This window comes from Pseudoliparis swirei, chromosome 19 (genome assembly GCF_029220125.1).
Source record: "Pseudoliparis swirei isolate HS2019 ecotype Mariana Trench chromosome 19, NWPU_hadal_v1, whole genome shotgun sequence".
Classification (NCBI taxonomy): Eukaryota; Metazoa; Chordata; class Actinopteri; order Perciformes; family Liparidae; genus Pseudoliparis; species Pseudoliparis swirei.
The window spans coordinates 27,208,157-27,228,040 of NC_079406.1; the positions used below are offsets into that span (position 1 = coordinate 27,208,157).

The window sequence follows — 19,884 nt, forward strand, 5'->3', positions numbered from 1 at the left end:
GTCTCAACGTCATTAACCCCAGAGAGGCGACCGGAGTCTGTGTGTCGGTCCGCATTAGAAACAAATAAAGGCAATTAAAAAAATTTAATTGAAAAAAAATCCAATTACAAAAATTCAATCAAACCTTTAGGTTTGAAAAAAAAAAAAAACTTAAACTTTTTGTTTTCACGAGACGTTAATTCCAAGTTATGAAACTTAATTTAAATCCAAACTGTTAATTTAACTACTCTAAAATTAAAACCGAAAATTAGCTAAATATCTTGTAAACATACGTCGTGAACTTAGTGTTTCAAACCAGATGTATTTTTAATTCATTATTTACCTGAGATCTGCCAGTGTTTTGGTACATTATGTAAAAATAAAGTTAAATGAAACCAGGAGTTGAAAATTATCTCCTCCTCCTCCTCAGAAAATAAATACTGCTTCTGTCCACAAGGGGCACCAAAAACACAACAGTTTTCTGTAAGCAACTACCTAAAAGAAAGAAGAAGACAGAAACGCTTTTGAATGTTATTTATTCATGAAGGAATTAAGAAATGAAACTGCACTAAAATTACATTTTAATGTTTATCCGTTTTAATAAATTTTGCAGCTTTTTGAACTGTTGCTTTCGGATTAGTTGCCTGAAAACTATGTTAAGTAAAGGTTTCCACCGTCAGTGAAGGCGAGCAGAGAGAAGTGTCCAGTGGAGAGAATCTCTATTATATCTATAGATATATGCATATCAGGGACCAGGAGAATAACGAGTACATACAAGGCGTCCACATCGTGTGTTTGGACGTTTACATGAGCAACAAATGGATATTTACACTAAGCGACGTCAGCTTTCACATGAGGGGCCACACGTCGAAAACAACAACAACAACAAATTTGTTTCCGGCCACGAACACTGAAGACGACAACAGAGCAGAAACTGAAGAAGAAACTTATCGTGTTGGCGTCACTAAAGTTTATGATTTAATACCTCGGTTTGGAAATGAAATGTTACAAGCAGAGCGTCCCGGTAATCAAACCAGAACGACGTGTTCGAGGTTCAGCTGCGTTAAAAAAAATACATGTTGAAAGAGAAAATTATCACCAAAAAAATATTAAAATATAAGTACCTGACCCGTGAATGTGGTCAATACATTATAACATTGGGAAAAAATAAGGAATTGAATAACAAAAAGTTGTGAAGCTACATTTATTATTTTTAAAGTGATATATTTTAATTATTTCATGTTTGGTTGAGAAAAGGTGATTTTTGTTCTGGGGTTGAGCATCAGTGAGTTTTTATTAATCTGGGTTCTCATAAAATCCTGGTTTCTTATGTGCAAAAAAAAAACATGTCAACCAAAAATATGTTTATGACAGAATGAGGAAAAGAAATTTAAAAAAATATAATATACAGTAAAATATAAATATCTCATGAGCAAGTTTCAAGTCGACTCCTTCTTGAGCCCGATGTTCCAGCATTATGCGATTTTGGGGCATTATGACAACAACAACAACAACGCCACTCTGACCCTCCCTCAATATATTAAAATAATTGTGTTGCTTTTATGTACATAAAGGAAATCAAGAATCACTCTCCAGCATCCTATGATTGCATCATCTGAAGCCGGCAGTCTTCCTTAAATGTGATATACGTCTATTCTTTCATCGTGAACACGTACGGACGCGAGTAACTCGAGCCGATGAAAGAAACGGAAAAATTACAGAAGCCCAGAGAGGAAAAAATTTAATCTGATTATTAATTTTCTGAATCTGATCTAAATAGTTTACGACTACGAACAGGTGAGGGGGTGGGGGGGAGAAGAAGAAGAAGCCGTCAAGATAATCTACAGTGATTGTATATATTTGGTAGGATTATTGCTCTTTGTTATTGTAATGCTCATTTCAGCCACCAGAGGGCCAGACGGACGGAGAGCGTTTCGGCAGATTAGCGCCGTTGAAAACGCGCTAAAGAAAATACACTAATGTTACATTAAAGTCCACGAATGTTACACAACGCTAAACACTAAAAGTACCTTGTGTTTAAACTACAACAGGAATGCATCCAGTAGTATTTAGGACGTCGTAACTTTTGGCCGAAATGAGAACAACAAACACGTAGAAACATAGATTCAAGTAATATATATTTTTAAAGATAATCTCACCCTATTTTTTCCCTCTCTGGGCTTCCATACTTACAATTCATAAATGTTTTTTTCCCCACAATTTAAATGGTATCCAATAAAAAACCTTCGTTAGCGACTCAACCCGTTCATTGTTCTACGTTAGGTTTCAGCCACTAGAGTAAAGGTCGGTGTGTGTCGTCGACGTTAAAGTCGTGTTTCACTGATAAGGCAGAAATCAAAAGTGCGACAAAGAAAATAAGAAAAAACAAAAAAAGGAGATTTTTCTCTGAATGTGGTCAAAGTTTAAAAATTTGGTGAAATGCCAATAAATTTATGGATTTTTAAGTGAAAACTAACCTCTAAAAACCGCTCTTAAAAATCCCCTCGAAGGAATAATCATCATCATAATTCGTAGGGATGGAACCGCACGTCCTCTCGGCTTCGCCGGGCGATGGATTAAACGATAAAAATGGCCGCCGGATCCAGGAAAACCGGCAAAGACGCAAAAAGACAGAAAAAAACATTTCAAATGGTGTTCTAAAATGTGGCCCGTGGTCATTGGAGGCTGAAGGCGCCGAACGTCTCTTCGTGTTTCAGCGTGTTGCGGGCGACGATCTGCTCGATGGCCACGTACGTGCCGGTGAGGAAGCCGACCAGCCCGATGACGCCGATGGCCGCGTTCTTCACGCTCACCGGCGGCAACAGCGCGCCCTCCGAGTGGAAGGTCAGAGTCTGGAGGATGGGCGGGAAGATCAGCGCCAGGAAGCTGCTGCTGACCGAGCCCACCAGAGAGATGACCAGGTCCAGCTCCGGGATCAGGATGGCGAGGGCGCCTGGGAGGGGGGGGGGGGACACATGGAAGATCTTTGAGTGGTTAAATACAAAAGTACATGAAGCAGGTAAGACTCTGAACTTCACACCCATCAACAGAGAAACTGCAGCCGCAAGAAGAAGGTTAAAGGAGGAGGAAGAAGAGGAAGGTAAAAGGAAGAAGAAGGTCGTAGTAGAAGAAGAAGAAGGTAGTAGTAGAAGAAGAAAAAGAAAACTCCTCAGAGGGAAGAAGAACGTCAGCAGAAAGTTTCTCAATGTCTCCAACTTGTAAATCCCCTGAGAGCGGCAGGGGGGGGGTCATTAAAGATGGAGGCTGTGCCCACTGGGCCGACAGGAACAGTCAAGGTCAGAGCGTCCGAGCCGTAATTAGGCTAGGACGCTCCGTCATCGTAACCCTGGAGACCACGGTCACACGCCGTCGCCGGGCAGAACTCAACTGATGCCTGCAGAACTTTACCGGAGATTAAATGCTCATTAAAAACCCAAATGTCAACCACTAGGGGGCCAGAGAGTCATCCATCGGCGAGGTGCAACACATTTTTTGGGGAGGAAGACAAATTAATTATCTGGGCAACACAAAATTAAATAAGCATGATAGATGTCAGTAGAGTCCAGAGAGAGAGAGACGATATACACGCCCAGAAACAAAGAGTCGGCAAAAATGTGCTAAACCCAAACACTCAGACGTCTATGCTGCACGCGGCTCATCTCTCCTGACGCAGCCCGTCGGTTTGATGCCAGCAGATGAGAGCGGACAGCATCAAATGTTCTGAAAGTTCTCCTTCAATGGAAAGAACGTTCTGCTGGGGGGGGGGGGGGAGAAGAAAACTGGTACAAAGAACCCAGAAGAGAGGGAGGCCGACCGACACCCCTGGGCTTGAGACGTCCTCAAATCACACGGAGAAATGTGCATGCATCAAAATATTGAACTATATATATATATTTACTATATATATTTACTATGAATTAAATATATTTACTATGAATTAAATATATATATATTTACTGCTGACCCTCCAGCTCAAGAGGCCTCGAGTCAAAAGGGCAGCAACAGGAAGCTCCTTCAACCCCAAAGATACATCAAGAGAGAGCTTACTTCTAAGGAAATGTCATCATGACCTTTAAAGAAGGAGCAGACAGGAGAGAGAGAGAGAAAGAGAGGGATGGAGAGAGCGAGAGGGGGAGAGAGCGAGAGAGCTCAGGTTCGTCCTTCTCTTTTAACTCAGACTTCAAACTGAAACCAATGACGGGGAAAGACGGTTTGTTGTTGAGGTTCATGTCACGGTTCTGTTACCCGACAGTGCAATCAAGAGGAGAGTGAGAGAGAGGGAGGAGAGAGAGAGAGGAGGAAGAGAGAGAAGCAGAGAGAGAGAGAGGGAGGAGAGAGAGAGGAGGAAGAGAGAGAAGCAGAGAGAGAGGGAGGAGAGAGAGGAGGAAGAGAGACGTGATGCAGCAGATTTGCGTAGGAGATGATTCGTCAGGAGAGAGAATGCAGCTTTAACACATGAAGCATAGACTTCTATACAACCAGAGGAGTCGCCCCCTGGTGGTCACTCACATGTGAAGATGACCATCACGGTGCGCAGCAGCAGGTTGACGGGCGTCCTCCATCTGTCCGACACGCGGGCCAACACCGGCGGGATGAGGATCTCGGCTGGAACGTAGAACTGCAGCGCGAAGGTGATGAAGATCCCGAAGCAGTAGAGCAGCTTCACCGCCTGGTAGGTCCTGGAGGAGAGGAGGAGGAGGAGGAGGAGGAGGGGAATTAAACGACACATAAATCTCCACTTCAGAAGCTCTTACATACAAACTTTAGACTCTTTGAGACTCTCCAGGTGAATTGGGTAAACAAAATCTTATGTTTAAATATGCAAATGAGGCGTTATATAAATGATGACCTTTGCTAAATTGAGGAGAAATCTACACATGCAAACAGACAAAAAGCAGTAAAATAAACCCCTCAATATGTATTTTGGATGTTTTTTTCCTTTACTACACTTTGTGGCCACTAGATGGCGACAAACGAACTCGCAAGTGTCATTAAAGTCCACTAATCATTTTAATAAAGTCATTTAAAAAGAAATAAGTAAGTGTATGTGCACACGGCGGGAACTTTCAGATCGTCTTGACAAACTGGAACGACTGCTTTTGTAAATATTTATATTATTCCATCATAAATGTGCTTCAGTTACCACCAACTAATTTTCATTTAAAAAAGAAAGAAAGAGGGCTAATTTAGCACCAAATGTCTGCATATTAACTCATTTAAATACATGTGCAGAAAGCTCAAGAACATGGCAGCGCAGTTTAAAAAGAAGTGCATTTCACCCTCTGATTTACAGGATTTATTTTGTGTAATTTGCAAAAAAACGCAGACTCCTTTTGTGAATTAAAAATCTAAAAAGATGATATGTAGTCTTGCATACAGCATCAATACATTGCCCATATGTATGTGTATGTATATATTTATGTATGTATGTTACCAGCAGTTGGGCAGGTTGAGCGTGATGCTGCCTCCGATGTGCTCTCTGAAGCACATGTACCCGATGGTGCCGAGGCTGATGTAGAGGAAGGTGACGATGCTCATCCCCACATACAGGACGGGGATGAACTTCTGAGGCCTCTGCATCTTGTTCTCCAGGGGAAGCACCTGCAGAGTAAACAGTAAACAATGTTTATTATGGATTAATTATACCAGGGGGTCGGCAACATTTCCTATCCAAAAGAGACATTTTGACATATTTTCCACCAAATAAAATGTGTCCGGAGAAACAAAAGCTATTTGATATAACAGCTTATATTTGTTAAGGTGTATTTGTATGTATAAAAAAAATCGTTAACTTTTTTTTAAATATTCATTACATAAATATATATATGTTTCAGTTAAAAAATACTTTTCATTTATATATATGTAATATTCATTGATATGTTTATATCTATATATATTACATAAATATATATTACATGTATATATATATCAAGAAATATTACATATAATATATATTTAAATACATTACATAAATATACATTACATAAATATGTATTTTTCAGTTAAAAAATACTTTACATTTTTAAAAATATTTATTGATAAATTAGCTTCAACCGGTTAACGTTAATTGGGTCACGCACCACTCCGATCCCTTCGAAGGCGAAGATGGCCGTCCCGAAGAAGAGGGGGTAGTCTTGAGCTCGGCCCACCTGGGGGAGGTCGCTGGGGAACTTAATGTGCTGCAAGAAGGAAGAACATCACTAAAAACAACGTGCAGACGGCGTCAGCTCGTAAATAAAAACAAATCAACAGGGAGCGATAAAAAAGAGAAAGAGGAACATTAGTGGGATAAAACCAGAGTGGGAGAATAAAGAGGAAACATTAAACTTCCTCTCTTCCGTGTGATTGTGTGTGTGTGTGTGTGTGTGTGTGTGTGTGCGCTGTTGAAGGAAACCTCCTGATGGTTATTTGGTGGACCATATTTTTTGTTCATGCCGTCTTGTAAACGAAGGTCAGCTCAACATCTCAGAGACGAGAGAAGAGCAGAAAACATAACACCGATGGAGTCATTATTATACATTTATATATTTAGTCGTTATTAAACGTATATATTATATATTTCTTTGTTATTCTAGAGCTGCTATATTATGACTGCCAACAGGAACACCTTATTTACTTATACTATATTAAATATATATATCAATATAAATTGATATATATAAATAAAGCTTTATCCTCGTCTTGCGACACTTTAATATATATATATAAAATATATATAAAATAGATACATATATATTTAACAAATATATATATAAAAATATCGATATATATTTACAAAATACATATTTTTAAAAATACATATATACATGTTTTTAATAAAAATTATATATTTACATATAACATCAATATTAAAATATATATATTTTTAAATATAAAATATATATAAAATCAATATTTTTTAAAAAGTATATAATTTTTTTTTTATATATATATATATATGGGTGAAACAAATGAACCCCAGCTACAGAAGAAAAGCTTTGCATGCTTCACGTATTTTAGTCGCATAGACATTTAAACTTTTCCTTGAATAACTTCTGAATCAGAAGTTATAATCATCATCATCACTACACAGCATTTACCGGTTAAGACCCGAGACAGAAGATATGAAATAAATCTGGTGATGCCGTCTAATCTAAATTGTTTTGTCTTTTTTGTGTTAATGACTTTTAGGAACAGTGTTTGCAAGAATAATCTTCTTTTTTTTTTAACTGAGATTAATTAAAGATTATATGAATAAACAAATCCCCCAGCTCTTAAATAACAACACATATATAATTTAACTTTCAGGAACCCAATCAACAGATTCACTCCTCACTTCCTCTCGGCTTCCAGTTTGTGGATATACGATAAATAAAAAGGAGGAGCACGTAAACCACCAGAGACCGAAAACAGAGGAAGAGGAGGAGGAGGAGGAAGAAGAGGAGGAGGAATAGGAGAAAGAGAAATAGGTAGAGAAAGTAGGAGGACAAAGAAGAGAAGGAAAGATGAGAGAAGAAGGAGCAGGAAGAGGAAGATGAGGAGAAATGAGGAAAAAGAAGACAAGGAGGAAGCGGAGGAGGAGGGGGAGGAGGAGAAAGAGGAGGATATAACGGTGTCGCTCACCGTCAGCGAGTAGAAGTAGATGAGCACCAGGCTGGCCGTCATCATGAGGTTGGCCAGTAGGGACAGCGGCGCCAGGTAGCGCAGGTCTGGCGTGAAGACGAGCAGCACGAGGGCCGGCAGGAAGCAGAGCATGTAGAGCCGCGAGTCGAAGCTCGGCACCAGCACCTGGGTCTGGTTGGTGCTGTTCACCTGGCAGCTGAAGGTGGTGGAGTTGGCGGCCTCCACCACCTGGGGGGGGGAGGAGAAGAAAAACAAGATGATGGAAACTTTAGTATTAATACTATAGCTTTCATAATCAATATTTTCAGAACGTTTCTCCGTTATTTATTTTATTTAGATATTCACGTCCCAGAGAGTCAGTTTCCTGGAACTTAGAAGGACAAATGTCGATTGAATAAATATATATATATTTATGTATTGCGTTCAGGAAGGAGACAGTAGACACTCAGTTTGACAGACGGCACCACCTAGTGGTGAGGAACTGTACTGCAACATAAAGTCTATCCGGGAACAGTAGTCGCTTCAAGGGTGACACACGCACGGTAAACAGTAAAGTTCACAGCCCTCACGACACGAGGTCTTGAGGTACAAGACAAGTAGAAGAGTCTTTACATACAGATTCTCTCATATGAAGTTCATAATCAGGATCATCTGAATAGTTTCTCAATCACAGAAACATTAAAAGTGCATAAAGCATAAAGAAAAAGAGGTTTCAAAATATTATAAAGGACAATTTTCTCATGCAAGTGTCTCCAAATTCTCTAAAGCCAATGTTTGTTTTAGTCGAACACAATAATGCACAATAATGACCAATAATGCATACTAGTATTCTCTTAAAGCTGGTGCATGTATATCCTCTCTGCTGCAGTGGAGATCAAAGTCGACCCTTTTCCTGCTTGTGACCCCTTACGAGTCAACAATGAAACACGCGTTCCTCGTGCATAACTGTATGAACATGCAGCCTAAGAACCTTCAATGTGAGCGCGTTCCATACATCAGAGCATTTTCACCTCAGGCCACATACAACAGGTCAAAGGTCAAAGGTGTTACATCATACAACCGCACTGTGTGTGTGTGTGTGTGTGTGTGTCAGGACCTGCTTGATGTTGTCGCTGAGGAAGACAAAGTAGACGCAGCAGAAGCCGAGCTGAGTGATGATGAGGAACAAGTTCACCGTCTGTCTGGGGGGGGAGGGGGAGAGAGAAGAGAGCGGGAGAGAGAGAGAAAGAGTGGTAGGGGAGAGAAAGAGAATGAGGAGGGAGAGAGACATAAGGAAGAAAGAGAAGAGAGAGAGAAAGAGGAAAGAGAAGAGAGTGAAAGAAAGAGAAGAGAGAAAGGGAGGGAGCGAGACAGAAGGAGAGGGAGGAAGAAAGAGAAGAGAGAGAAAGAAAGAGCGAGGGAGAGAGAGAGAGAGAGAAAGAGTGGTAGGGGAGAGAGAGGAGGGAGCGAGAGAGGGAGGGAGAGAGAGAGAAAGAGGGAGGGAGAGAAGAAAGAGAAGAGAGAGAGCCACAGAGAGAGTATTGACCTCCGGGTTCATGACCTTTAACAGGAAGTGCTTTCCCCTCGATGAGGAGAAGTTACGCAACAAACTGACTTTTCCTGATGAACATTTCTCTCCTCTCGACAGTTTCATGATTTAAAGTATTGTGATCTTCTTACTTCCCCCACTGCGAGTGTCTCCGGAGCCACGACACGTTCTCCATGCCGTACTGCATCACCTCGCCATAGCTGAGCGACGGCCGGTCCACCCTGGGTAGACAACAACAAGTAAACAACAACAACAACATCACAGCTCTCTGAATCCACACAACTGAAAGCAGTGACAAGCTCTGTGTGTGTGTGTGTGTGTGTGTGTGATCTCGGTGCATACACGAGTATAGACCTTAAAATCAGTGATTCTCAAATAGGTGCAAATTAGTATCCATTAAAAAAATCGTAAAAAGTTATTTAATAAAGATTCAATTAAATATTAATAAATATCCCGAGCTGTATGCACGTTACGCACTCTATACTTTTATTTCGTCAGGTTTCTCGCCGGTCCGTATTCTTTTTCTTCATTTTATTTTAATCATCTGATAATAATTTAGGATATGAATATATAAGCATTTTTGCTTCTACCTATACCTTTCTATTTTGTATATTATATAGAATAATATTAAATTAAATATTGTATAAATATGGAACAAATTAAAATGAAGAAATATTGTATAAAAAATTATTTTACTGAATAAAAATACACAATACCGCTGCTGAGACAATAGATTGATTTAAATAATAAACATGGATATAAATGTTATTCTTTTAATCAAACTGCGGAAATGAAAATGACTTTTCCAAAACCTTTGGGATTTAATTTTTCTCAAGGGCTTTCAAGGCCTGGAAATAAACCCTTTGTGAACCCCTGTAGGAACACAGCCCCACAGTGTGAGCAGGAGAACCAGGAGAACCTGCAGCGCGACATCGTGAGAAGATGTTCCGATATAAAAAGACGGAGCGTGTTCTTCTCGCTCCGTGTGGGAACTTTCCTCAAGGTCCCGAGACAAGGAAGCAGTGAGCCGACGCCTAGGGAAGGAAACGAGAAGCGTCTCGTGTCGAACTTTCACTTCTGCAGAAGCTCGTGGAGGAGGAGCGCTTCATTCACACACCCCTACAGCCTGATGCGTCTGGGGTGGAGACGCCACACACACAGGATCCCCCCCCCCACACACACACACACAGACACATGAACCACACACACACACGAACAGGATCCACACACACACACACACATACATAGACACAGACACACACACAGGATCCCCCCACACACACATCCACACAGGATCCACACACACGCGCGCAGTCACACAGGATCCCACACACAGGATCATACACTTGAGGTTTATTGCCTCATTTGCTCCGTCAGATAATCAATCAGAGATTGAACGTTTACTGCAACGCTGACGAAGGAGACGGTATGCTGATTACACGGGAGGGAGAGAGAGAGAGAGAGAGAGAGAGAGAGAGAGAGAGAGAGAGAGAGAGAGAGAGAGAGACGTTGTTGTTGCAACATTATGCCAATAAAGACTATTGAATTGAAAATTGAGAGACAGACAAAGACAGAGAGATAAAGACGGAGAGACAGACAGAGAGAGAGAGAGAGAGAGAGCGAGGGAGACCTAACCAAAGTGTCGCGTGTCAATCAAACGAGTCCTTGTTGACTCAGTGGGCGTCCCCGAGCAAAACGAGATCAAACGCAGAGCGACAGCTGTGTGTGTGTGTGTGTGTGTGTGTGTGTGTGTGTGTGTGTGTGACCTCTCTGTTACCCGGAGGCTGGAGCGACTCAGGCGACAGCGACTCCGCCAGAAGATGCCGAACACGTCTCAGCGGAGGGAAGCCAAATGGCTCACACTTACTTCTCACTGAGGTGGTGGGAGCACTTCACCAGCACCCGCATGCAGTGCACCGCGATGACACCCATGACCAGCAGGCTGATGGGGCCGAGCTGGGGGGGGGGAGAGAGAGAGAGACAGAGAGGGAGAGAGAGAGAGAGAGAGAGAGACAGAGAGAGAGAGAGGGAGAGAGAGACAGAGAGGGAGAGAGAGACAGAGAGGGAGAGACAGAGAGAGAGAGAGACAGAGAGGGAGAGAGACAGAGAGGGAGAGAGACAGAGACACTTATAGAAAAATACACAAATTGCATGAATGAATATTAACATAACAAAAATATATTCACATCCGCTTCACGTAAACTTTACTTTATGATTTGTTCAAAATCACGTGAACAACTCGTCAAAGTTTATAATTTAAAAAAATTAAATCAAAGTCCACCACCTCGAGACCACAACAGGACACTCTGGCATGGAATTTCAGAATAAAAGCCCCGTAAAAATGTCACTGCATGTACGCGTTCCCTCTTCACGCTGGTGTGATTTCACGTGTCAGAGAAAATATGAAATAAAGACATTTTAACGCCTCAACTATCACTATATACTGTTAATAAACCACATTGTGCAGCCGTAGGCGTCCAAATCGAACATCTGGCCCTCACACCATTTACATGACGAGGTCATTCATTTAGAGTGTAGCCGCGGCCTTCACCTCACCGGGACGGCTCAGAGAGGCTGTGAACACCTCTCCTCTCTGACCGGCTTTTAGCCGCAATATTTCCCTGTGGTGCGACATGTAAATGTCTCCCCCTCAAACAATGCTCCCGGATTGGACCACGAGAATCAGAATCAGCTTCATGGGCCATGTGCGTGTGCACATGCAGGGAAATGGACTCCCGTTAAACGTGCACGCTCTCCTCATACATGCATGCAATTATAAAATTTAAAAAAGACTTTAAAGCCATCAGAGTACAACGTGCAGTACGCGCGCTCACCACCAGGCCGGCGTTCTTGACGGCGAGCGGCAGCCCCAGCAGCCCCGTGCCGATGTTCCCCTTCAACAGGTGGATGAGCGTCTGGCAGAAACTGGGACAAAAGAAACGGGTCGTATCCTGGTTCAAGAGGCCATTCATATTATTAATATTAATAATACGACTGAGACTCACGAGGTTCCCTCCCGCCCTCCTATCCTCTCGTAGGAGCGTTGCGGTCTGGTCGGTCCTGGAGGAGGGGGACAAAGCGCATCCATTTCTGACGGGATTTGGTCGGAAAACAAAGCACCTGCCGCGAAGGAGGAAGAAAACAAAACAAAATTATTCAATATTTTTAGAATTATTTTAAAAATTCCGCAGATGTAAAAAAATGTTTTTTTAAGCTAACCTCGGATTATTACAGTAGATATTAATTTTTTTAAATGACAGATTCTTGCACACGGGAGGAAGGAGAGCGCATCCGGAGAAGTAAAAACTCCACGACAGTGAGAAATAAATTAGACTAAAACAAGACAGAAAAAATAAACGTCGAGAACAAACAGACGAAGAGACGCCATCGGCTAGTGGCGCGTTTATCTAACCACACAGACCTCCGGCTAACGAGCACTTTACTGTAAAGCCTCACTTGACTCTGGAGTCATGGGAGAGGAAGTAGAGGAAGGAGGGCGCGAGAACGACGAGTGAAGTGAAGCTCGAGGTCTTTAAAAATCACAAAAAAGGGCGTTTGAGATACAATTTACATTTATATACAAATGTATTTATACATTCATTCATTTATATATACATATATATGTATTTATACATTTATATATATATAAATGTGTATATATACACACACATATATACATTTATATATATATAAATGTATATATATAATTTAAGTCACAAAAACCTCCCCCAGTCAGTCATTTCGTTAGTCAAATAAAATCCGTAGAGACGATGACGCTGCATACCTGACATCACGTGTCATTCTGCCGAGGCTTTTATCTAAAGAGACTTATAATCATGTTCCGTTCACACGGCGTAGACGCCGCTACAGGGAGCACCTCAGGGTCAAGTGTCTTGCTCAAGGGCCCATCGACTAGGGCGGGGAGTGAACCGCCAACCCCCTGACTGACAGACGGACCTCCTGACCAGCCGAGAGAAAACGACAGCGGCTTCGGATGAGTCGGCGTCTACGGGGCGAGCTGGGATTACCCATAATCCCACGGCACCGGCGTCTCCGTTGCCATGCAACACACAGCCCAGTGACACCTGGTTTGGTTTCATCACCTTCGGCCCGGTTGTCCACGTCGCTGGAGGCCATCATGTCGGGCGGGTCGGTGGGCGTCGTGGGCGCGGTCGTCGAGCCTCGCTGATCCTAACGGCGGGAGATCAGGGCGTCCAGCATCGACAGCTGTGAGAGAGAGAGAGCTTCTTTAAAACAGCTCGCTATAGACCAGGGCAGCGGGTTAGCGATGGTGGTTCCGGTTATTGATCATGTTCCACCGCCGGCTTAAGATCTCTCGGAGCTTTACGGGTCTTATGTATAACCCTGCGGCGGCCACTTAGCTGTTACGCAACAGCAGCGGAGCGGCAGGGTTATAATAATATAACTTTATATATATATATATTTTTTAAAGGTGCCACCCGTCTAGCTGTGGATTCACACACACGGTGACCAATAGATTTCCAGGACTTCAAACCAAATTTCCATGAGCAAATTTTTTTTGAAATCTCCGTGTATAAACCCTAAATGACTCAAACGATTGAGACAATAAAAAGACTAAATAAATATATACGTGTGTATTATTTTTAATCAAACTCAGCGTAAATGAACATATTAACAGTTACAGGACTTTTCCAAAACTCTTGGGGTACAATATATATTTTTTAAAGGACTTTTCCAGGCCTGGATATATAACTTTTTTAAAAGGTTTTCCAACAAACAAAAAAGACGGAAGAATTCTGACCGCCGCTGAACTTCCTTAAAGTTATGAAGCTAGAAAAAGTTTTACTGGATTTGGGAATTTTATAAGATTTTTACAAGAAGGCTGACAGATGATTATATACATTAACAATTAATCTGGGAATTATTTAATGACAGAAACTGGTGAAAAATGTCCAAGATTACTTCATTTTTGCTTATAGTATACAATAAATACCTTAAAAATTCCCCAAAATAATGGGAATTATTTAATGGCAGAAACTGGTGAAAAATGTCCCAAAATTACTTCTTAACAATATTATTTAACAATAAATACCTAAAAAAAGGTTGTAGACAATTTTATTTTTGTAGATTGAATTATTTGACTTTGGACACATTATTTACGTGCACCCTAACACTTCAAATAAATACATTATTTAATTCTTAAGTTCAGGTGTAACTCAGAAGTTTCACAGGGAGGAAATTAAAAAGGAAAGTTTCACTAGATTTGGGAATCTTATTATAAGCTTTTTACAAGAAGTCTGACAATTAATCTGGGAATTATTTAATGGCAGAAAATTGTGAAAAATGTCCAAAAATTACTTATTTTTTTGCTTAGAGTTTACAATAAATACCTTAAAAATAGTTGTCGCTTTTCTTCCCTTTTTGTAGATTGAATTATTTGATTTTAGACCCATTAGTTTCGTGTATCCAAACACTTTAAATGTATTAATTTATTCTTACTTAAACTATATTTGGGAATCTTATTATAAGCTTTTTACAAGAAGGCTGACACGTGATTATTTTCATTATCAATTGATCTGGGAATTATTTAAATGGCAGAAACTGGTGAAAAATATCCCACGATTACTTCTTAATATTTCATTTGTGCTTATAGTTTACAATCAATACCTGGATCGACTACTTATTCGACGAATCATGTCAGTTGTGGAGACTTTGGACCCATTAGTTACGCGTATCCTCACACTTTAAACTTTATTTCTTTTAACTTTTGCTCCAAAAATGAAACTAATTCCTGCCTGCTGTCCTCCTGGGAGCTGAAGCCAAGGGGTGGAGCCCAGGTGCACAGTGATTGGGAGGTAATTAGTTTGGTTCCGCACACACCTGCTAAAAAAAATATATAACAAAATAAAGTTAAATATAATAAAGATATATATTTATACCAGTTTACACTCTGCATTTACCCATTTGTTATACGTCAGTGAGGGAAACAACAGAGTTGGGTTAAGGGTACATTTGCTTCCTGGTAGTCTGTAACGAAAACAATACAACAAATACAAATAATGACCTTTATATTTACAAAAAACTATCTTTAAGTCAATAATAGAACTGATATAGCAGTGTTTGCTGATGGTAAACTCACACACAGCTCCTGTGTGTCCAGGGAGTGACACACACACATATAATCACACACAGCGCCGTCGCTCCCGCGTAGGGCACCAAGTCCTGAGGGGCTCCACAAAATAGGCAACTAAAAAAAATCCTCATAGTTATAATAATTATAATGCCGATATTATTTCAGTCTAGAAATATTAGGCGCCCTTTAGGCATGTATATCACAAAACAGTTAGAAAAAGAGATATATTTAATCGCCCATCACCCCCGTTAACACTTCTCGGGTCGCATCGCTCTGCTGTGATGCGCGCCGACACATCCGCGCACACAGGTGAGCACACTCTCACTAGCCCCCCCATGTAACCCATGTTTGTGTTCCTCGGTTCGTCAACAACAACAACAACAACAACACCCGGCCAGCAGCAGGCCGGTATCTCCGCCGTGCCCGGCTCTCTGGGTCACACAACGCTAGCTCGCCCCCGGTGCCATGTTTGTTTCCGGGGCGGATAAACAACACAAAAACCTACCGTAAATCTCTCCGTGTCTGTCCGCTGGCTCCACCGGAGGGGGGAAACGTCCTCTTATACTCCGTGCGTGGTCATGTCGCGTGCACGGGGCGTGTGTGTGTGTGTGTGTGTGGGAGGGGGGTCTGCTCGCTATCTGAGGAGCTACCGAGTCGGCCGGGCTTTCTCCGCTTGTGTCTGAGCGGCAGCTGGGTCACGTGACACGGGAACGAGGAGCTCGCATCACCTCGCTCTGCGTCCGTATTTACGTGTTTATTTTTTCCTTTGTTCTTTTTTTATACAATTATATTACAAATATATTTCTATGGAACAACGGTATGTTTGGTCTTTAAGAAATTACACATTTATTCACGGTTCTAATTCTGAATATATATATTATTCTTGTCGTGAAACGGAAGTACATCACATTGATTTAGACAATAAAACAAAAAATGACTGGGGGGGGGGGGGAGAAAATATTCTCGACTTCTGACCCAAAAAAAAGTAAAATGGTGGAATCTGTATTCTCTTATTTTGGAAAAATGCAAATAGTATGAATTACTTAAGCAACTAATAACAAGTTTGTATGTAAATAATATATATATATACATTATCGATACATATATATGTATATATTATCGATACATATATGTATAGATAACATCACATTATATATATACATATATATATATACGTATATATATCATGTATATATATGAAAATACATCATGTATATATATATGTATGTAGACGTATATATCATGTACATATATTTGTATATATACATATATATTTGTATATATATATATATATATGTATATATATATATAGTTGTATATATACACCCTTAAAAAAGCTAAAAGCTCTTTTATTTTGTAAACCGGATATCCGGTTGCTCAGCTGATCAGTGAGCTTCACACCAGCTGAGGGTGGTCAGACGTTTGTGGAGGTTTTTGCAGCAACGTTTGCTCGCCAGTCAGAGCCCGAAGGCCACAGCTAGTCCGCCAGCCGGGTTGCGTCACATCACGACAACCATGACGGTGAGTTACGACCGTTATTTTAGTTTTAAATGCGTCTTTAGTGGGACGTTAACGCGGCACTTCCTTTAGCTGAATAGCCTTCAAGCTAGCTGTTTATCTGGAGTCACATGCAACACCTTGTTGGTGTGATTCATTTAATGATGAATATGAAAATATACAATAACTAGAATGGGCACTCGGTAGAGCGCATACCTTCGCATATCACAAGATTGGGCATTGAATTATGAACATTTTGGCATTAGTTGCATGCCAATTGGACAAAAATGTATCGTGCTATGGTAAAAAAAAAGACGTTGACCTTTCCATGACCTTGACCTTGACCTTTGACCCGATTGATCCCAAAATCTAATCAAATGGTCCCCGGATAATAACCAATCATCCCACCAAATTTCATGCGATTCAAGAACATTTTGACCTGTTCATGACCTTTGACCTTGACCTTTGACCCGATCGATCCCAAAATCTAGTCAACTGGTCCCCGGATAATAAACAATCATCCCACCAAATTTCATGCGATTCGGTTCAATACTTTTTGAGTTCTGCGAAAGATTTTGACCTGTTCATGACCTTTGACCTTGACCTTTGACCCGATCGATCCCAAAATCGAATCAACTGGTCCCCGGATAATAAACAATCATCCCACCAAATTTCATACGATTCGGTTCAATACTTTTTGAGTTTTGCGAATAACACGCATACAAATAAATAAATACACGGCGATCAAAACATAACCTTCCGGCATTTTCAATGCGAAGGTAATCATTACCCATCCAAACTAGAACACATTTACCTAGATAAAAACACATTTGTATTTATTTATTTATTTATATTATGTATATATCTTTACAAAAATATTTTTCTATATATTTCTTATTCCTATATATTTGTATATTTATATATATATAATTTTTTTTCTTTTCTTTTTCTTCTTTTAAAAATATTATTTACATATACATTTTTAGATATATATTTTATTCAAATATATATATATATTATAAATGTATTTATATATACATAAATATTTCATATAAAATATATTTGATATATTTAAAAAAATGTTATTTAAAAAATATATTTATTATTTATATATATATTTTTTTTATTTACATATATTTCTTTTAAATGTATATGTTTTGTTTTTATATCTATAATCTTTAATTTTTTGGATTCATATACACGCACACACGTTTTAAAGTGTAAAATGCATATTATTTTTGTGTATGTATTTTTCATTTATATATGTATATATATATATATATACACACAATATGATTTATATAATAATAAATGGTATTGCATCTATTAATTTGTTGCGCAGCAGAAGCACGAGTTCGAGGTGGCGATGACGTGTGAAGGATGCTCCGGAGCCGTCACCAGAATACTCAACAAGCTGGAGGGTGAGCCGAGCCTCGAGATGCACACGCCACCAGTGAGGAGTCACTCTGAACGCAGCTGTCGTTGGCTCTTGTGATCGCAGACAGATTCACAAAAACAAAATCTATACATATTTCTTACAGCCTCCAGCAAAAAGCATCCAACGCCTTGGTCTCCCTCCTGCCCCGTGTGGCCATGTTGAGCATAGCACACAGGAGGACGCTCTCCTGTCCCCTCAGAGCTTCCTCCAGGTCACAACCGCCTCGTGACTCCTTTCTCTGGCTGCTGACTCGGCACCGGGTCACCTGACACCGCAGGCCCGTCTGTCCACTTGTTTTAGGACTCGGCCGTTAACGGTTATTATGTTCAACAAACATCACGACTCGAGAACTAAAGCCTCTCGGGGTGAAGCTCATTCAGCTGGTTGTGCTGAGCGTGAAACCGCCACTCTTCTTCTTCATGTTGTTCTTGTTCTTCAATTTCTTCTTCTAGTACTTCTTCTAGTTCTTCTACTTCTTCTAGTTCTTCTTCTTCTAGTTCTTGGTCCTCTTCTTCTTGTTCTTCTTCTCCTACTTCTTCTTGTTATTCCACTCCTTCCTCTTCCTCTCTGGACTGAATCTAAACCCCTCTCTGTTCCCGTGTTCTCTCAGATGTGAAGTTTGAGATCGACCTGCCGAACCGGTTGGTTTGGATCGAGTCGGACCGAGACGTGGCGTTCCTCACCGACACGCTCAAGAAATGCGGAAAGGAGGTGAAGTACAACGGCGCCAAGTGAAGGAGGCGACGCCACGCGGAGGTCAGAGTCCACGAAGAGTCTTTATTCCACCAACAGATCCATGTTCACAGTCTGTCTCCACTGACTCTGGAGCGGGTTCTTCTGTTTGGACCTTTTGAGGAACTGGTTTCCTTCAATCTGATGCCAATAAAAACACAAACTAATTAGACTTTGAGCAACTGTAGTCACATCCATCGTGTTGTCCCTGCAAACCACTCTTATGTTCACCTTGATTTGATATGGATTTACAGGTGTATTGACTGTATCAGCTGTGTGTGTGTGTGTGTGTGTGTGTGTGTGTGTGTGTGTGTGTGTGTGTGTGTGTGTGTGTGTGTGTGTGTGTGTGTGTGTGTGTGTGTGTGTGTGTGTGTGTGTGTGTGTGTGTGTGTGTGTGTGTTTTTCAGGAAGTGATTGCTGCTGGTGCAAACTGAAGATTTATGCTGAAACTCAAGTTCTTTACCCGTGGGGAAGCGTCCATGGAGCTCCTGTTAAGCCCCTCCCTCCTCCTGCAGATGCCCCCCCCCCCCCCCAAAAAGTACATTCCTGGGTTTGCAGCACGATGTGTGAGCCATCGTCTGCAGACGGCTTCGAGGTGAAGCTCCTCCGGCTGAAATAAAATGACCTCTGCCTCTCCACGCCTCCGTTTCATTGAAGCCGTTACTCGTCCTCCATTTGTGAATGAACGGGAAGTTTGTAGTGGAACGTTGGAGGAGGAGGAGGAGGAGGAGATCCACGTTAACTAAATAAATACACAATATCATCATCGTCTTTCAAGACTAAATGCAGACAGTACGGCTGTAGCTTGACCTTCCCAGAAATACAATATGTATTCTCTCTCTCTCCCTTTCTTTCTCTCTCTCTCCCTCCATTAGGCTTTATTCTCATGAATGTCGCAACCACAATTTTGCCAAAGCATCAGGACAGCAACACAAACAATGTACAATTCATATTGATAATAATAATATGATGATATTATTCTCTAACCTGCAG

General features: G+C 40.9%; 2 protein-coding genes across 6 annotated transcripts; one reads left to right on the top strand and one right to left on the bottom strand.

Annotated features, from left to right (window-relative positions):
• Positions 1-498: 498 nt before the first annotated feature.
• slc36a1 (solute carrier family 36 member 1) lies at positions 499-15,882 on the bottom strand. Of its 4 annotated transcripts, none has more exons than XM_056440220.1 (12): positions 15,730-15,882; positions 13,213-13,336; positions 12,115-12,169; positions 11,944-12,034; positions 10,977-11,065; positions 9,241-9,330; positions 8,678-8,762; positions 7,582-7,809; positions 6,060-6,158; positions 5,414-5,580; positions 4,489-4,658; positions 499-2,932 (listed from the first exon to the last, which is right to left on the bottom strand). In XM_056440220.1, the coding sequence occupies exons 2-12, from the start codon at positions 13,247-13,249 to the stop codon at positions 2,655-2,657; spliced, it is 1,389 nt and encodes a 462-aa protein (XP_056296195.1). In that variant the 5' UTR covers positions 13,250-13,336; positions 15,730-15,882; the 3' UTR covers positions 499-2,654. The 4 variants fall into 4 exon arrangements, with proteins under 4 accessions (XP_056296195.1, XP_056296194.1, XP_056296193.1 ...); XM_056440219.1 differs by having other exon boundaries at positions 12,115-12,229; XM_056440218.1 differs by having other exon boundaries at positions 12,115-12,229; positions 13,195-13,336.
• A 745-nt stretch (positions 15,883-16,627) lies between these two features.
• atox1 (antioxidant 1 copper chaperone) lies at positions 16,628-19,527 on the top strand. Of its 2 annotated transcripts, none has more exons than XM_056440227.1 (4): positions 16,628-16,745; positions 18,067-18,142; positions 18,770-18,915; positions 19,299-19,527. In XM_056440227.1, the coding sequence occupies exons 1-3, from the start codon at positions 16,740-16,742 to the stop codon at positions 18,892-18,894; spliced, it is 207 nt and encodes a 68-aa protein (XP_056296202.1). In that variant the 5' UTR covers positions 16,628-16,739; the 3' UTR covers positions 18,895-18,915; positions 19,299-19,527. The 2 variants fall into 2 exon arrangements, with proteins under 2 accessions (XP_056296202.1, XP_056296201.1); XM_056440226.1 differs by having other exon boundaries at positions 16,629-16,745; positions 18,064-18,142.
• Positions 19,528-19,884: the final 357 nt, after the last annotated feature.